We start from the raw sequence: 17,322 nt of genomic DNA, 5'->3' as shown, positions 1-17,322 counted from the left end.
TGTTCGTTCTAAAATATGTTTAAATTAAGGTATGACAAATTAACTCTAAGACTTCTTAGTTTGAAAAATTTTCTTACGTTTCATAAATTTTTAATCTTGTATAAAATGGATTTTTTAAATTTTACATTTCTCTTGATCTGTTTGGGTTTAGACATCTGCTTTTACCACCTTATATTACCATTATTATGAAGTCTTTCATGTTTATGAGAAATCAAAGAAAAAGAAAAGATTTGGCTTTAGGAAAATCCTTTCTTTAATAACAAAGTATTCTTTTTAATGTATACATATTACCAGTGAAATATCTTGTAAGTAGCTTTCTTTTGTGAGAAAGTTAGATGTTAACTGTAGCCTCTTTGTTTAATTGAAATAAAAAGTTTTAGTTGACTTGCAAAATTAGACATCTGGGCAACTTTGTTCAGGTGAGCATGGAGCTTTGTTTAGAGATCAAGAAAACAAGCTATTTATTGGACCCTTCTTCATCCATCCATCCTTAAATGTTTATCTTCCCCAAAGTACCAGTATTTTTTCATTCTATATGCTTTCTGTGAATTTTCTCATCTCAAACCTTCAGGTACCACTATGCTGTTGACACCAAAGCCATATCCTATCCCAGGGCTTCCTGCTTTATTCCAAATTCTGTTTTCAAGTATGGTTTCCTTACCTGGATGGTTTCACTAGAACCTAAACATAAGCTTGTCCAAAATGTTACTAATCTTTTTCTTTTTCTTTTCTTTTCTTAACTTGAATAATCACGCTATATCTGTCTGGTTCTCTAAAATGTCTCTTGAATTATTTTCATCCTTTCCTATTACCTCCGTTTTTAGTTTAAACTAGAGGTTCTCAAGTGCCTCAGACTTAATATCTCATTTATGTGACAAATTGTTTTGTAATACCTTCTTTACTATTCTGAAATGATAGTAACCTACATAATTTTTAAAAATTAATATAATACCCTGATTAATTAAAAAGGAGAAATAAAAGGAAAATATTGTACATTTTGTATGTCAATATGTAAATGCTTAGGCACAAGAATACTTAGAAAACTGGATTTATTATACATTTTGTATGTCAGTGTGAAAATGCTCAGGCACAATACTAGAAAATAATGAAGAACAAAAGCTTGTACTTACATCATTATAACAGCTACAAATGCAAACTTATATAGGTGTATTGTATTGCTGAGTCAAATACCAAGATCATTATGGGTATCAGTGATTGTCAGAAGTAATGAATAACTCTTAAAGTTCTGAGCTAAACAAAGTAGCCTTCCCTCTAGAATGTAGACATTGTTTTTACTTCCTGAAAAGTGTAAAAAATTTCAGTTTATATGTAAAATGGCATTAAGTTCTAGGCACTCAAACTTATAAACAGGTATTTTCACTTAGTTATATATCTGGTGGGCATTTGAAGGTTGTGCAGCACGCAAGAACAGTTCTTCTCGTCTCCAGATCCTGCCTGTTAAATGCCAGCAGCAGTTCCCTAAGCATTGAAACAACCTAAAGTGAACTTACAAATTCCAAAATACTGTTATTCAAAGTAGTTGGAATTTACCCTTATATTTGGCATGGCTTTATTGCATGGTTTCCAAATTTGGCCCTGCATTGGAATCACCTGGAAAACTTTTTGAACATACACGTTACTGTTCCCTACCACAGATATTTATTTTGTTAGCAGTTTTGGTTTAGGCCTTACGATTTCTAAGCTCTCCAAATGATTCTTATAGAGCATGTCCAGCACTGATTGAGCATTTGAGAATCATTCATTAGATTGTTGTAGTAGCCCTCTAACTAGTTTTTCTGCTTTCCTTCTGAACCCCTGACTTTTTAAAATCATTCTAAACAGTATCAGGTAAATTTTTAAAAATATGCCTGTGATCATGCCCTCTTCAGGAATCCTTTAGTGGCTCTTCATATGTACTCTTGGCAGCCCCTGAAAGTTCCCTCCTGGAACATTAGGCTTTAGATAGTAGAGTTTGAAAATCATGATGCTGCACAATAAAGTCTAAATTACCAGGATCATCATCCTCATCCTCCCTGTGCACGTAGAATATGTCACTAAGTTTGTCAGTGTTCTCTCCTAAATATTTGAGTGTACTTGTTTTCCACCTGTTTTGTAATATTTTAGTGTAACATATCAACTCTCACCTTGTTACTGCAGTAGTCTTCTAACTGGTCTCTTGCTTCTGCTCTTTCCTTCAACAATCCATTTTCTACACAAGGGTGTGAGAGATCCTTTTAAAACATATCATATTATTCTCTTAACAGTTGAATGGTCTAGAAGAAAATCTAAGCTCATTATGGCTACTAAATCCTGTATAATTTTGTCCTTTTTATAACTACAGTCTGATCTCCTATTATTCTCCCTCATATACAATGCTGAAACATTAGCCTCCATTTAGTTCCTTTGTCTCACAATGTCCTTGCATATCTCAGCCTTTACATGTTATTTTCTCTTTGCGAATTACTTTTTATTTGTTAGGGTTTTTTCCCTACCCAACTGTGAGCACTTTGAGGGCAGGAACCGTCTCTCTTGTATTTCTTTAGTTCTTACCATGATGCCAAGCACATGGAGGAATTCAATAAACATTTGTTAAATGTATAATAACATAATTACAGTATTTCTTTTGCTTAAAGTCTTCTTTGGATTCCATTTAGGAATTGTTTATGTATGTTGTGTTAGTGTTCATCTTGCATACGTGTACCATTTATAAAAATACCTAAGTTTTTGTGCATTGCTTCTTTAATATATTGCCCAAACCATGCTACATAATAGTCTCTAGTTCCCCTCCTCCTGGGCCCAATGTAGTTATAACTCATTTGCCTTTCATTTTTCTACATAATGTTCATCTTTGGTTCTGTAATACTTGTCAAATATGTTACTTGTATTTTGGTTTTAATTGAATGAATTACAAAATAGTTAAATTCTTTATTCCCAAGGAAAGAAACTATTGCAACTGTCCTTTTAATTTGACTCTCAAATTCTAAGAGCAATGGTGTGACATCAGCACAACACTGCTTACTGGATACTTTCATGGTGATGGTAGTGCATATAACATCACAGGTATTTTCCCTCATTCCACTCCCTCTTCAATTTTTCTTTTTCCTCTTTTTACTAAAAGCCCAATCAGTTTATGCTAGATTTTGTGACAAATAAAAGTGGAGATGCTGAGTATTTTGATGTATAATAGCCCAGCTTTTGAACTAATTCTAATTCTAATTATCTTTTAACCTTATCTGGAAGATAGAGGAGTGTATGCCTAAGATGTTCCTGGTTTACTCATCATTATTTTATGAGTGATCATTCTGTTAACTAAAGTGTATTTAAATATATTTGTACTTGAAAAAAAGAACCTTTTCTTTCCTGGTAATATTTATGAAATATGTCCCTTCCCAAATGAGTGGTATCGTGAACAGGTATGTTTTTTTATCTGATAGTGAAGAAGATTGAGAGAACTCTTTTCCCAGCCAATTTGAATGACTTATTGTCTTTTTAATTCTTATTTTCAAAATATGTTTTTTCAAAAATGTTTTTAAACTTCCACTTATTTAAAAATATCAATATACTTCTTTATAATCTACGTATGGTAGATTTGTGTTGTCCATTGTATTTTATTTTTTACATTTATCATTCAAAATAATTTTAGACTCATAGAATTTATAAAAATAGTGCAGTGTTCCCTTGTACCCTTCACTTATTTTTCACCAATGATAACGTCTTATATAACTATAGTGCAATTATAAAAATCATTGATAGTGACATTGCTACAATACTGTTAACTAAGCTACAGCCCTTGTTTGAGATTTTTACCAGTTTTTCCAAGCACTCTTTTTTTTGGTGGGCAGAGGTTGATAGTCCTATGGAATTTGATCACATATATAGATTATTATAAGCAGCACCACAATCAAAGTACAAAACTATTTCATCACTTCAAAGAAGCTCCCACATGCTACCCCTTTATAGTCATACTCTCACCTCACCCCTAAGCTGTAGCAACCACTGATTTGTTCTCCATCACTATAATTTTGTCACTTAAGAATATTAATATGAACAGAATCATACAGTATGTAAACTTTTGATATTGACTTTGTCACCTAACGTAGTGCCCTTGAGATCCATCCAAGTTTTTGTGTGCAAGGATAGGTTGTTCCTTTTTATTGTTGAATAGTATTCCACTGTATGGATGTACCACAGTTTATCCATTCACCAATAAAAGACAATTGGGTTGTTTCCAGTTTTAGGGTATTACAAAAAAAGCTGCTGTGCACATTTGTATACAGGTTTTAGTGTGAACATAAATGTTCATTTCTCTACGATAAATAACTAGGAGCACAATTGCTGGCTTGTATGTGAAGTGTACATTTAACTATGAGAAACTGCCAAATTGTTTTCTAGGGTGGCTGTACCATTTTATGTTCTCATTAGCAATGAATAAGTGGTCTAGTTTCTCCACATGTTCACCAGTACTTGGTATCAACCATACTTTTTATTTTAGCTCTTCTAATAGATATGTAGTTATTTTTGCATTTCCCTAATGGCTAATGATGTGTTGAACATGTGCTTATTCACCGTTTGTAGCTTTGGTGGAGTGTCTACAAATCTTTTGCCCATTTTCTAATTGGATTGATTGTTTTCTTACTGTTTAAAGGAGTTCTTTATATATCCTGGGTATATTTTCTCACAGTCTGTAGTTTGTCTTTTCATCCTCTTAAATGAGTCATTCTCAGTGCAAAATTTTTTAATTTTGATGAAGTCCAGTTTATCAATTTTTTTCCCTTTAAGGATTGTGCTTTGGTGTCATATCTAATAATTCCTTGCCTAACCTTAGGTCATAAAGATTTTCTCTTATGTTTTCCTCTAAAAGTTTTATAGCTTTATTTTTAGCATTTTGATCTTTGATCCATTTTGAGTTAATTTCTGTATAAGGTATGAGGTTTAGGTCAAGGGAGTTGTTTTTTGTATGTTTGTTTGTTTGTGTGAGGAAGATTGGCCCTGAGCTAACTTCTGTGCCAATCTTCCTTCCTTTTATGTGGGATGTGACCACAGCATGGCTTGACAAGCAGTCCTAGGTCCACGCCTGGGATCCAAACCTGTGAACCCCAGGCTGCTGAAGCTGAGAGTGTGAACTTAACCACTATGCCACTGGGCCAGCCCCCGTTTTTTTTTTTTGCCTCTAAAGGTCCAGTTCCAATAGCATTTGTTGAAAGGCTATTCTCCGTTATTGAATTGCTTTTGCACGTTTGTCAAAAATCAGTTGGACAGTGCCAAATGCTGGGGCGAGGTTGTGGAGCAACAGTGCTGGTGGAAATTCAAAATGCTATGGCTACTTCGGAAGACAGGTGGACAGTTTCTTAGAAAAGTAAGCATACTCTTGTCATACAACTCAGCAGCTGCTCTCCTTGGTATTTACCCAAATGAGTTGAAAGCTTGTGTTTACACACAAACCTGCACAAGGATGTTTGTAGCAGATTTATTTCTTCTTTTCTTTTGTATTGTCTTTGTCTGGTTTTAGTATTAGGATAATGCTGGTCTCATAAAATGAGTATTTCCTGGAAGAGATTGTGTCAGATTGGTGTTATTTCTTCTTTAAATGTTTGTTAGATTTCTCCAGTGAAACCATCTGTGCCTGGCAATTTCCTTTTTGGAAAATTTTAAACTATTAATTCAATTTCTTTAGCAGTTATAGATAGGACTATTCAGATGATCCTTTTCAGATGACCTATTGGGTGAGTTTTGGTAATTTGTGGTTATCAAGGATTTTGGTCTGTTTTATCTAAATTGTTGAATTTGTGTCCATAGTGTTATTTTTAGTGTTCTCTTATCCTTTTAATGTCTGTGGAGTATTTAATGATTTCATCTCTTTCATTCCTGATACTGGTAATTTGTGTCTTTTTTCTTTGTCAGAGTTGCTAGATATTTATCAGTTCTGTTGATCTTTTTAAAGAACCAGGTTTTGGTTTTGTTGATTTTTTTTTTTCTTTATTGCTTTTTAGTTTTTAATTTCCTGGATTTCTATTATAGCTCCCCTTCTGCTGCTTTCTTTTGCTCTTCTTTTTCAAGTTTTTGTTGTGGGAACTTAGATTACTGGTTCGTGGCCTTTCTTTTTTTCTAATATAATCATTCAGTGATATAAATTTCCCTTTAGGCACTGCTTTAGCTACATCTCATAGATTTTGATATATTTTCATTTTCATTCGGCTCAATATGTAGTTTAATTTTCCTTGATACTTTTTGACTCACCAATTATTTAGAAGTATGTTATTTAATTTCCAAATGTCTAGAGATTTTTGTTATCTTTCTGTTAGTGATTTCTAGTTTGATTCCATTGTGGTCAGAGAATATACTGAGTATGATTTCAATTCTTTTAAACTTAAGATTTCTTTTATGATTCAAGATATGGTCTATCTTCATGAATGATCCATGTACCGTTAAAAAGAATGTGTATTTTACTTAAATATTGAGTGAAATGTTCTGTAAATGTCAATTAGATCCATTTGGTTTATGATGTTTTTTGGTTATTCTATATCCTTACTAATTTTTTTATATTGTGGTTTTGTCAGTTACTGAGAGGGGGTTTTGAAATCCCCAACTGTAATTGTGGAATTTTGGATTTCTATCGGTTTTTAGTTTATGTCTTTTGAAGCGCTGTTCTTTGGTGCATACACAGTTAGGAATGTTTTGTCTTACTGGGGAATTGGCCATTTATCTTTGTATAATCTCCCTGCTTGTCCCAGGTAATTTCTTTGCCCTGAATTCTATTTTGATACTAATATATCCACTCAAGCTTTCCTCTGATTAGTGTTTGCATAGTATACTTTTTTGCATACTTTTAAACCCCCCTTTGTTATTAAATTTCAATTGAGTTTCTTGTAGACAGTATATAGTTGAGTTGTGTTTTTTAAAACTCATCCTGACAATCTGTGTCTTTTAGTTGGTGTGTTAAGACCATTTACATCTAATGTAATTGTTGCTATGTTTGGATTTAAATGTACCAGTTTATTATTTTCTGTTTATTCCTTCTGTTTTTCTTTTTTCTCTTTCTGTTTCTTACTATGAGTTTCTTGAACATTTTAGAGATTTTAATTTATCTGTATTGTTTTTGAGTAGACTTCTTTCTATATATTTTTTCTTGTGATTGTTCTAGGGATTACAGTATACATCCTTAAGTTCTCGTAGTCTATTAGTATCAACATTTTACCACTTCAAGTAGAGTGTAATAATCTGAGCATCATTTTGGTCATTTTACTTTCACTCTTTTATCATATAGTTGCCTCAGTACCTCTATATATGCTGACAACCATCTCAGAGAGACCTGTATGATTTCTGATGAGAAAGCCACTGTCATTCAAATCATTGTTCCTCTATAGGTTTTTATTGTTGTTCTCTGGCTGCTTTCAAGAGTTTTAGTTTTCAGAAATTTGATTATCATATTCTGGGAATGGATTTCTTTGAGTTTTTTCTGTTTAGAGTTTGCTCAGCTTTTTGTCTCTATAGGTGGATGGTTTTTTTAACCAAATTTCAGAAGTCTCAGTCATTGTCTCTTTAAATGGTTTTTCAGCCTCTATTCTTTCTTCTCTCCTCAGGACTCAGAAGAAACAAATGTTAGATGGTTTTTTCTGTCCCAGAACTCACTGAGGCTCTTTTGAGTTTTTAACATCTATTTTCTTTTTGTTGTTCAGATTAGATAATTTCTACTGATCTTTCTTCAAGTTCACTGAATCTCCATTCGCCTATTGAGCACATTCAGTGAATTTTTAAATTTCATTTATTATTTTTTTATAGATTTAACATTTTCATTTGATTCTCTTTTGCTTTTTTATTTCCTTGATGAGACTTTATGCTTATTTGTTTTCAGAGTATGTGTAGTTGTTTGAGCATTTTTGTTGTTGTTTTTGAAAGCTGCTTTAAAATACTTGTCAGATAATTGCAACATCTGTGTCATTTTGGTGTTGGTGTCTGTTGATTGTCTTTTCTCATTCAAGGTGATATTTTCCTAGTTCTTGGTATGATGAGTAATTTTGTATTGTACTCTGGGCATTTTGCGACTATTATGAAATTCAGATTTCTGTTTAAATCTTCTATTTTAGCAGATAACCTGTATTGGTTCAGAAAACACATCTCGACCCATTTTTGTGTCTTTGGTTCCAGTATAGTTTTTAGAATTTTTTCAGGGGTATTCTGGTCTGTTTTGCTTCTGTGCCACCCCAAGTCCTTTCTGAAACATAGGTGGTATTCCACGTTACAGTTAAGTTCTCAAAGCATTTTTTGTTTTCATTCTGGTTGGTTTCATGCATGAGCTTCTAGGGAGTGTGCCTGGGAATACACAGAATGAAAGAATCCCTTTCTCCAGCTCCCTCCTCTCCATAATCCTCTCCCTCTGCCTCCTAGTTTTGAAGGGGTGGTGTGCTGCCTCTGCTAACATTTGCTTAGTGCAGGGCGCGGGTTGATCCACAGGGTTCTTCCTTATAGCACAGCTTTTGCACTAGTGGGGAGGGAGAGGGCTACCACTTCTTGGTTGACATTTGCTTAGTGCAGGGTAGGGATGGTCAACAGGTCTCTTCACCATCTTGGCCACAGTACTGATGCCAAGGGGGATGTGTGGAGCTCTGTTCAAGTTAGGGTAGGGCTGGGATGGTTGGCAGAGTGTCACTCCACAGTCTTTGTGGCCCCAGTGTCAGTTAGGGAGGAGTAGGACATGACTTCTTATGTGGTGTTCAAGTGGAATAAGGAGGATATAGTCAAAAGGGTTCTATCCTGCATTGCTGTTTTCTTCATAGTCCTTTGACTAGAGAGAGCAGACTTTTCTTAGACCTTTTTTTTCTTTGCCTATTGGTGTTTTTGGGTTATGAGCTTCTCTACTGCTCAGGGCAGGATATGTAGACACAAAAGTGAAACCAAAAAAACCTCAGAGAACTCACCACCAGGTCATCCTTCACCCAAGGTCCCTAGCCAGTCTACCTTCTTTTCTCTGCCTTTCAGAATCTTCTGCTAGTTGCTTTATGTATTTTGCCCAGGATTTTAGGTTGTAGTTAATGGGAGGTACAGGGTGAAATGAACTTATTTCAGCTTGTCTGAAAAGAGAAGTCTTATTTATTGTAATTCAAGATCGAATACGGTCATGTGCCTCATAACAACGTTTTGGTCAACTACGGACTGCAACGACGGTAGTCTCATAAGATTAGTACTATATAGCCTATGTGTGTAATAGGCTATACCATCTAGATTTGTGTATATACACTCTATGCTGTTCACACAGTAATGAAATCGCCTAATGATGCATTTCTCAGAACATATCCCATTGTTAAGCAATGTGTGATTGCATTGTAAAGCTTTCACATCTACATTTAGGGGAAGACTAAGGAATATATTTAGTATATATGACCTATTGATGTGTTTTTTTAAGTAAATAATTATTACTGCATGTGATGATTATCATTATTGTCTTATACCAAGAATAGATCTTACTAGGCTAGTGCTTTCTCACTTCTATCTCCCCTCCAGGTCTCCTTCCCCTAGAATGTAGGAAATCGTAAGTATTTTAGTAACAGCTAAAAGTAATGTGAGTATATTACAAGAGCAAGGAATATTTTTTTTTTTTTTACTTTTTACATCCAGTTTGCCTAAAAGTTACAGTTCCTGAAAGGAATGATTTAAAGTCTGAAACAGTGATTTAGGTCTGTGGTCTAAGGGCCAAATCCAATTTGAGGCCTGTTTTGGTCAAGTTTTATTGAAACACAGCAGCTGCTGTTCATTTACGTATTGTCTACAGCTGTTTTCATGCTAAAATGACAGCATTGAGTACCTGTAACAGAGAGTGTCTGGCCCACAAAGCCTAAAGTATTTAATATATGGTCCTTTATAGGAAAAGTTTCTTGACCCCTGACTTAGACGGTATTGGAGACCTAAATTATTATAATCACCATCCTCATCCAATTATGATTTGGACACTTATCTTTGAAATACAGCATTGCAAGTGGGAAGAGCATACATAGGCTTTAGAGTCAGGCAGACCTGGTTTTGAATTTTTCCTCACTTATTACATACCTGACTTTCATGCCTCGTTTTTCTCATATGTAAATACAGTATAGAGGAACTCTTCTGCTTAGGAATTTGAAGTTAAGAGTTTTCATAATTTGGAACATAGCTATGTATCAGAGAAAAATTGCATCTACTGAGACCTCCACCAAGTGGTAGTTTCTTGTTTGGTGTCATTTTGGACTAATGGTAAAATGGACTTAAGGGACCTAAGTTGGTTATAAATAGAGACACTTATTAATCTCTTTCTTGATGTGGTTGTGAGAATATGAAATAAGATAAAAAGCCCCTATCAAGTGCTCCATATGTGGTAGCTGTTAGGTGCCGGGGAGTCATCTTGGGTGGTAAAAATCCCAGTATAAAAACGTGAGTGCCAGCCTTAGCTTAATAATTGATGCAATTTTATGCTTTTTAATTAGATCTTAAGCGTTTTGAGAATAGGTACTATCATACATAAGTGGGTGCAAGATTCAAATTTTATGCAAAGGTACCTGTCTCCCAAAACATTATATAGTTAACGTGATTAAAAAAAAACTATTGAATGGTTTATTTCTAGGAAACATGAAAGATTACTCTCAGTATGTTTTCTCATCAAAAATAGTTTAGCAGTGTCACCTAATTCAGGTGGATTAGACCCAGAAATTAATTTTGGGCTGTCAAGTCATTTTTTCATTCTCCTAGACAAAATATATTTTTACTGGATTTGAAAGCTTTTTAGTTAATAGGCAAACCTGGTTAGTTAGTTAACTCCTTTCAGTAAAGCATGGTGATAATGTCAAGGCCCAAATTCTATTCTCTGTGACTATATTTTTATGAACTGTGACTGAACTATATACCAGTAAATCTCTTAGGTACAAGAACTGCAGGATGAGTAATGGGATTGGTTAGTTCAAATCCATCACCATTCTAGGAGAGCTATCAAATAACTCAAGTATCTATAGTATGAACTTCAGATACAGTGGAGGGTATTTATAGATTATGGGAAGTCCCTTTAGATTTCAGTGGGTACTTTAAATTACTAGTAACTTGTTTTGTTGTTAATACACTTCCTTTTCTCAGCCTCTCCTTTACCCTCAATTTTCATTATTTTAGAATTATATTTAAGAAATACAATATTCAATATACCAGTTTTTAGATTTACATTTGTTTCCCAAACTTGATAAGCATTTGCTGAGACATTTATTATTAAAACAAATGTTTCCTAGATCCCTCTCCCTAAAGATTCTGATTCAGTGGTTTAGGATAAAGCCTGGGAATTTGTTTTTTTAAACGAATATCCAAAGTTTGGTTTATTTTGTTTTTTATCATTAGGGAAGTTTGGGAAACATTGGAATAGGAGATCAAGAATTCCATCTTTAAAAATGCCATAGTGTGTTGACAAAAGTATTATTTTTAACTCTCCCCAAATTACTTGAAAATCTGTTTTAGGGCCAGCCATGGTGGCCTAGTGGTTAAGTTTACGCGCTCTGCTTCAGTGGCCTTGGGTTCATGGGTTCAGATCCTGGGCGCAGACCTACACACTGCTCATCAAGCCATGATGTGGTGGTGTCCCACATACAAAATAGAGGAAGATTGGCACAGATGTTAGCTCAGGGCAGATCTTTCTTACCAAAAAACCTAAAATGAAATAAGAAGATTGGCAACGGGTGTTAGCTCAGGGTGAATCTTCCTCAGCCAAAAAAAAAAAAAGGAAAGAAAAAACAAAACAATGTAATTTTTAGTAAGCAGAAACTTTAAAGTTTTTCTAGTATACTTTTTTATGAGGATAGACTTGTTCTCTAATACCTAACATCTATATTTTTTATGCTTTATGCATCTCACTTGATCCTTTCATAGAAGGTACCGTTTTAAATTCAGTACATACATATCTTGCTAAATAGAAATTTGATTTTCAGAAACTTGGTATAATGACATTTCTTAAATACAAATTGATAAGCCGTGCCTGTGTTCCGTCTGCTGTGTATATCGTCCATTATTCACTGTTGTATGATTTTAGTAAATGTGCTTTCATTTTGGCTCACTGGCATTACTTTGCAAATCAGTATCTCTGAAGTTTTTCTTAGTCTCTCCCCTTTGTAGCTCAAAATAATTATTTTCTCTCTTTGAAGGGATCGTGAGTATTGGGGAGTTACAGCTTTTCTGGTGTACTAGCAAATAATACCATGTTTATTTAATGGTAGAATCTTAAATACCAATAGAGTTCAAACTCTCTAGTCTGGAATTTGCAGATCATCAGTCTTCTACCCAGCTCCTATTGTTCCTGAACGTCTGACCCTTTGCTTCAGCCAAGACTCAGCGTTCACTTTTCTGTGGCAAACTAAGCTCATTCCCTGTTCCAGGCCTAGCTTATCTTTTCCTTATATCCATATGGAATGATTTGCCGCCTCTCTTTTACTTTCTTGAACTTCTGTACACAACCTTTTTCAGCCATTCTCACTGATGTCAGTTTTCTCAAAAGTGCTATAGTGTATGTCACTCATTTGAGGATTTAATAATATACTACCTTGCCAGTTACTTAGTTGTCATATGTGAGTGTTTTGGCTGTGTAATTAAACTGTAACCTTATATAGGGTACAGCTCACATTCTCTGTATAGAAATTCTTAGCACAATCCTGGGCATTTAGACTATCAGACACTTTTCGTGGTTTGATACAATTTTATTAACTTCTTTTTTAACCTCATAAGCTAATCAGGTAAGATGTTGTCATTTTGTCTTTAATCTTTAAGGCCTTGTACCAGATAAGATCAGTTAGTTGTGAAATTAATGAGAGTCACAAAATAAAAATTATATTTTAAATTTCCAATTGCTTAGGGAGGACTGACTCCCTCACAAAGGTTTTGCTCATCTCTTCAGCCTTTGTGGATACTTTTGGTCAGTCCTTTTACCAGTGAACTTTTTCTACTTTTAAGAATCCTTCTCACCTTTTCAGTTCCTAGAATATAGACATCATTGAAGATTCCTCTTTGTTACTGTGTCTCAAAGGTGGTTCCTAGATCTGCCAGTGTCACAGTCACCTAGAGTGCTTAATAAAGAGCAGATTCTTTGTTGTTTTTTTTATTGAGTTTATGATAGTTTACAATCTTGTGAAATTTCAGTTGTACGTTATTGTTTGTCATTCGTGTTGTTAGGTGTACCCCTTCACCTTTTGTGCCCACCCCTCACTTTCCCTTTACCCTGGTAGCCACTATCTGTTCTCTTTGTCCACATGTTTGAATTCCTCATATGAATGGAATCATATAGAGATTGTCCTTCTCTGTCTGGCTTATTTCACTTAACATAATTCCCTCAAGGTACATCCATGTTGTTGTGAATGGGATGATTTTATTCTTTTTTATGGCTGAGTAATATTCCATTGTATATATATACTATGTCTTCTTTATCCAATCATCAGTTGATGGGCACTTAGGTTGCTTCCACGTCTTGGCTATTGTAAATAATGCTGCGATGAACATAGGGGTCATGGGACTTTTGGAATTGCCGACTTCAAATTCTTTGGATAGATACCCAGTAGTGGGATGGCTGGGTCATACGGTATTTCTATTTTTAATTTTTTGAGAAATCTCCATACTGTTTTCCGTAGTGGCTGCACCAGTTTGCACTCCCACCAGCAGTGTATGAGGGATCCTTTTTCTCCACAACCTCTCCAACACTTGTTACTTTTTATTTTGGTTATTTTTTGCCATTCTAATGGGTGTGAGGTGATATCTTAGTGCAGTTTTGATTTGCATTTCCCTGATGATCAGTGATGTTGAGCATCTTTTCATGTGCCTATTGACCATCCGTATGTCGTCTTTGGAGAAATGTCTATTCACGTCTCCTGCCCATTTTTTGATGGGGTTGTTTGATTTTTTGTTGTTGAGTTGTGTCAGTTCTTTATGTATTATGGAGATTAACCCGTTGTTGGATATATGACTTGCAAATATTTTTTCTCAATTAGTGGGTTGTTTTTTTCTTTCAATCCTGTTTTCCCTTGCCTTGAAGGAACTTAAAGAGCAGATTCTTAATGCTCCTTTTCCTGAACTATTTGCTCTTCTCCCTACATATTTCATTTTGCTCATTTTGTTCTTTTGTCAGACTGACTGTTGTCATTCTGTCACCTCCACCTTTGAAGTCCTTCCTGTTACTTAAAGCTATCTGGCAATTAGTTGCAGATAGAACAGTTTTAGTGTCGTGGAAAGGAACATAGGCCATGGATACATACTACCTACTTTGCAATCTCAGCCCTGGTACTTTTCCAAATCACAAAGCTAGTTACTTAAAAATATTTCTGTGCTTTAGTGTCCCTATGTATATAATAGGGATAACAATTTCATAGGGCTGTTGTATGTATTAAATGAATTAATATTTGTAATAGTGCTTCTATATAGGAAGCACTCAAACATTAGTTGCTATTGTGATTTCTCCCACTTTTCAGCTCTTCTAAGGTTTTGTGCTACAGTAACTTGTATACTTATCTAACCTTTTGCTGTTTCATTGTAAATTCCTTGAAGGTAGGGCCTGGCTGATTAATTTTTATAGTTTTTCAGTGGATTATACATAATAGAAGGTGTTTGATAAATATTTACTGTATCAAATCATAGGAAAGTGGCAAAATGTTCTGTAAGATTGTTTTTCAGAGCACATTTACTTAATATAAATTATAATCTAAAATGATTTAATACTCTCTTTGTATTATATTTCAGGAATTCTAATGAATCATTGATTGACCAGCACCTTTTTACCAGTTGGAATGAGTTATTAGAAATGGGCATAGTGCTTTTAGATCCAACATGTAGCAGATGGCTGTTACTCCATGGTGATTACGTCTTCAAGCCAACACCTTTTTTGATTGCGTAGGATCTTTGTCTCTTCATCTTTGAATTCCAGTTACTGTTGTTGGCAAATAAAATAAAAGGAGTTCATGTAGTTTTTGCCCAAGCTTCAGTCACCATGAGTAGTAGTTTAGGAAAAGAAAAAGACTCTAAAGAGAAAGATCCCAAAGTACCATCAGCCAAGGAAAGAGAAAAGGAAGCAAAAGCCTCTGGAGGTTTTGGGAAAGAGAGCAAAGAAAAAGAACCTAAGACCAAAGGGAAAGATGCCAAAGATGGAAAGAAGGACTCCAGTGCTGCCCAACCAGGAGTGGCTTTTTCAGTTGACAATACGATCAAACGGCCAAATCCAGCACCTGGGACTAGAAAAAAATCTAGCAATGCAGAGGTGATTAAAGAGCTCAACAAATGCCGGGAAGAGAATTCAATGCGTTTGGACTTATCCAAGAGGTCTATACACATATTGCCATCATCAATCAAAGAATTGACTCAATTAACAGAACTTTATTTATATAGCAACAAATTGCAGTCCCTCCCAGCAGAAGTGGGCTGTCTAGTAAATCTCATGACACTGGCTCTAAGTGAAAATTCACTTACCAGTTTGCCTGACTCTCTTGATAACTTGAAGAAGCTGCGGATGCTTGATTTACGGCATAATAAACTGAGAGAAATTCCTTCAGTGGTGTATAGGCTAGATTCTCTCACCACTCTTTACCTTCGCTTTAATCGTATAACTACTGTGGAAAAGGACATCAAAAACCTGTCAAAACTCAGCATGCTTAGCATTCGAGAGAACAAAATTAAACAACTACCTGCTGAAATTGGTAAGCGGCCTTGAATTACTGTCATTATTTGTAGTATTTGTTATGCTAATTGTTGAGTGCTTTTCCGTATTAGAAAATATCTGATATTTGTCTAAAAACAGCTGTTTTCTAAATTCTGTCTTCTTTATGGTTTACTTTAATTATTCAGCTTTAGAATATTAATAGTATGTGGCTTGAGATTGGTAAATTGGACCTGTTCACGCTAACCTAATCTGCTTGTGTTTTCATTGGAGAAAAAGTGAATTTGAAGCAGAAAAAAGATGTTTGCCTAATTTTTAAGCTGTTGTCATCTATGTAAAAAGTATTTAAGTATATAATTAGATGTATTAAGGCTACATTTTCCCATTCTCTGACTTTCCCTTCTTTGCCTGAAAAATGTTTGTTTAAAAATTCACATCACTTTTCTGCCTAATTTACTGCAACAGATTGGCGTGTCAGAGCCTTGTGAAAAAGCAGTGTTGTAAGAAAATTGAAAAAACTTTTTTCATTTTGAAATTTCTTACATGTTCATTAAAACAATCCAGGAATACAGAAAAGTAGAGGGAACGTCACCTATAGTAAATGCAACACTGTTAGCATTTTGGTAGATTTCATTAGTCTTTGTATATAAAGCTAAAGTGTACTGAAACAAAAGAAATGTTTTGAAAAGAATGATAATAGGACATAAAATAGGAAATATACATGTGTAAACAAGTCAGTAAAAAGAAAGTACTTGTTTTGATATTTTTAATTATGGAAAAAACTTTGGAAAACATGTAGAATATAGTAAACCATTGATGTCAATTTTGAGAAATGATACAAGTATTGTCTCCATGGCCCTTTTTATAAGATTTATAAAAATTGATTATGCAACTTTTTAAGGAAAATTTTCTTTTTGTATGAAAGACTGATTTATTCTGAATAAAACGGGTGAATTAAATATATTATTGCTTTGAGTGTTGGTCTTATAGTGGGTGATAAAGGAAACTTTCTGTTTTTAGGCTCTGCAGCTTTGGGGGTGTTTTAAAATTTTATTTAGCTTTGAAAAAGATGCGGTTTAAATTGTAGATCCAATGTTCTACATTTAACTCTAACCAGACACTTAAAATCTTAATTTAATTTTGGTTTAATTAAATATATTTGGAAAACCCATGGTAGATTTTCTCAAGCAATATACAGTACTTAAAGTATTCCTCACTTGTGAGATATTAAAATGTTCCCAGGTATTTGAATAGAAGTGCTCCTTTCCGTGTTTTCAGATAGGAATGTGATTGTTAAATGACCTTTGATTTCATACTAGATTCAGCAGGAATTTGACATGTATGTTATGACTCTTTGTGGAATAGAATGATAGGCTGTTGGAGAAAGAAATGCCGAATTCTTATAAAATATAAAATATTATTTCTTGTCTTTGTTCGTATTATTGTTTTGTGTGTATATTGCACTCGATCCTAAAACTTTGGCTTTTATCAATGTGATTGGCTCTCTTTAGGGATTTTTTTCCCTATAGTGATGTTATCAAATTACCTGAGAATTAAGAACATACATTTCTTTTTTTTAATATACCTCGGTAAAGCTATTTCATTTATTTATTTTTTTTCCAAGAAATTTTATTGAGATCATAATGGTTTATAATATTGTGTAATTTCGAGTCTACCTTATTATCACTTTCTGAATA

At 34.3% G+C, this 17,322-nt stretch overlaps 1 protein-coding gene across 7 annotated transcripts in view; it reads left to right on the top strand.

The window, feature by feature from the left end:
• The window catches only part of SHOC2 (SHOC2 leucine rich repeat scaffold protein), a 97,338-nt gene that overhangs the window by 31,343 nt on the left and 48,673 nt on the right, over positions 1-17,322 (top strand). For all 7 annotated transcript variants that reach the window (XM_023639500.2, XM_023639506.2, XM_070220718.1 and 4 more), the window contains one exon: positions 14,716-15,665. In XM_023639500.2, coding sequence (XP_023495268.1) covers positions 14,963-15,665 — 703 coding nt within the window. In that variant the 5' untranslated portion in view covers positions 14,716-14,962. The remainder of the gene's footprint in view (positions 1-14,715; positions 15,666-17,322) is intronic.

This window comes from Equus caballus, chromosome 1 (assembly GCF_041296265.1).
Source record: "Equus caballus isolate H_3958 breed thoroughbred chromosome 1, TB-T2T, whole genome shotgun sequence".
In the NCBI taxonomy this organism is placed as follows: domain Eukaryota; kingdom Metazoa; phylum Chordata; class Mammalia; order Perissodactyla; family Equidae; genus Equus; species Equus caballus.
Note: the sequence above shows the minus strand (reverse complement) of the source record. Positions and strands in the feature narration are given on the sequence as shown.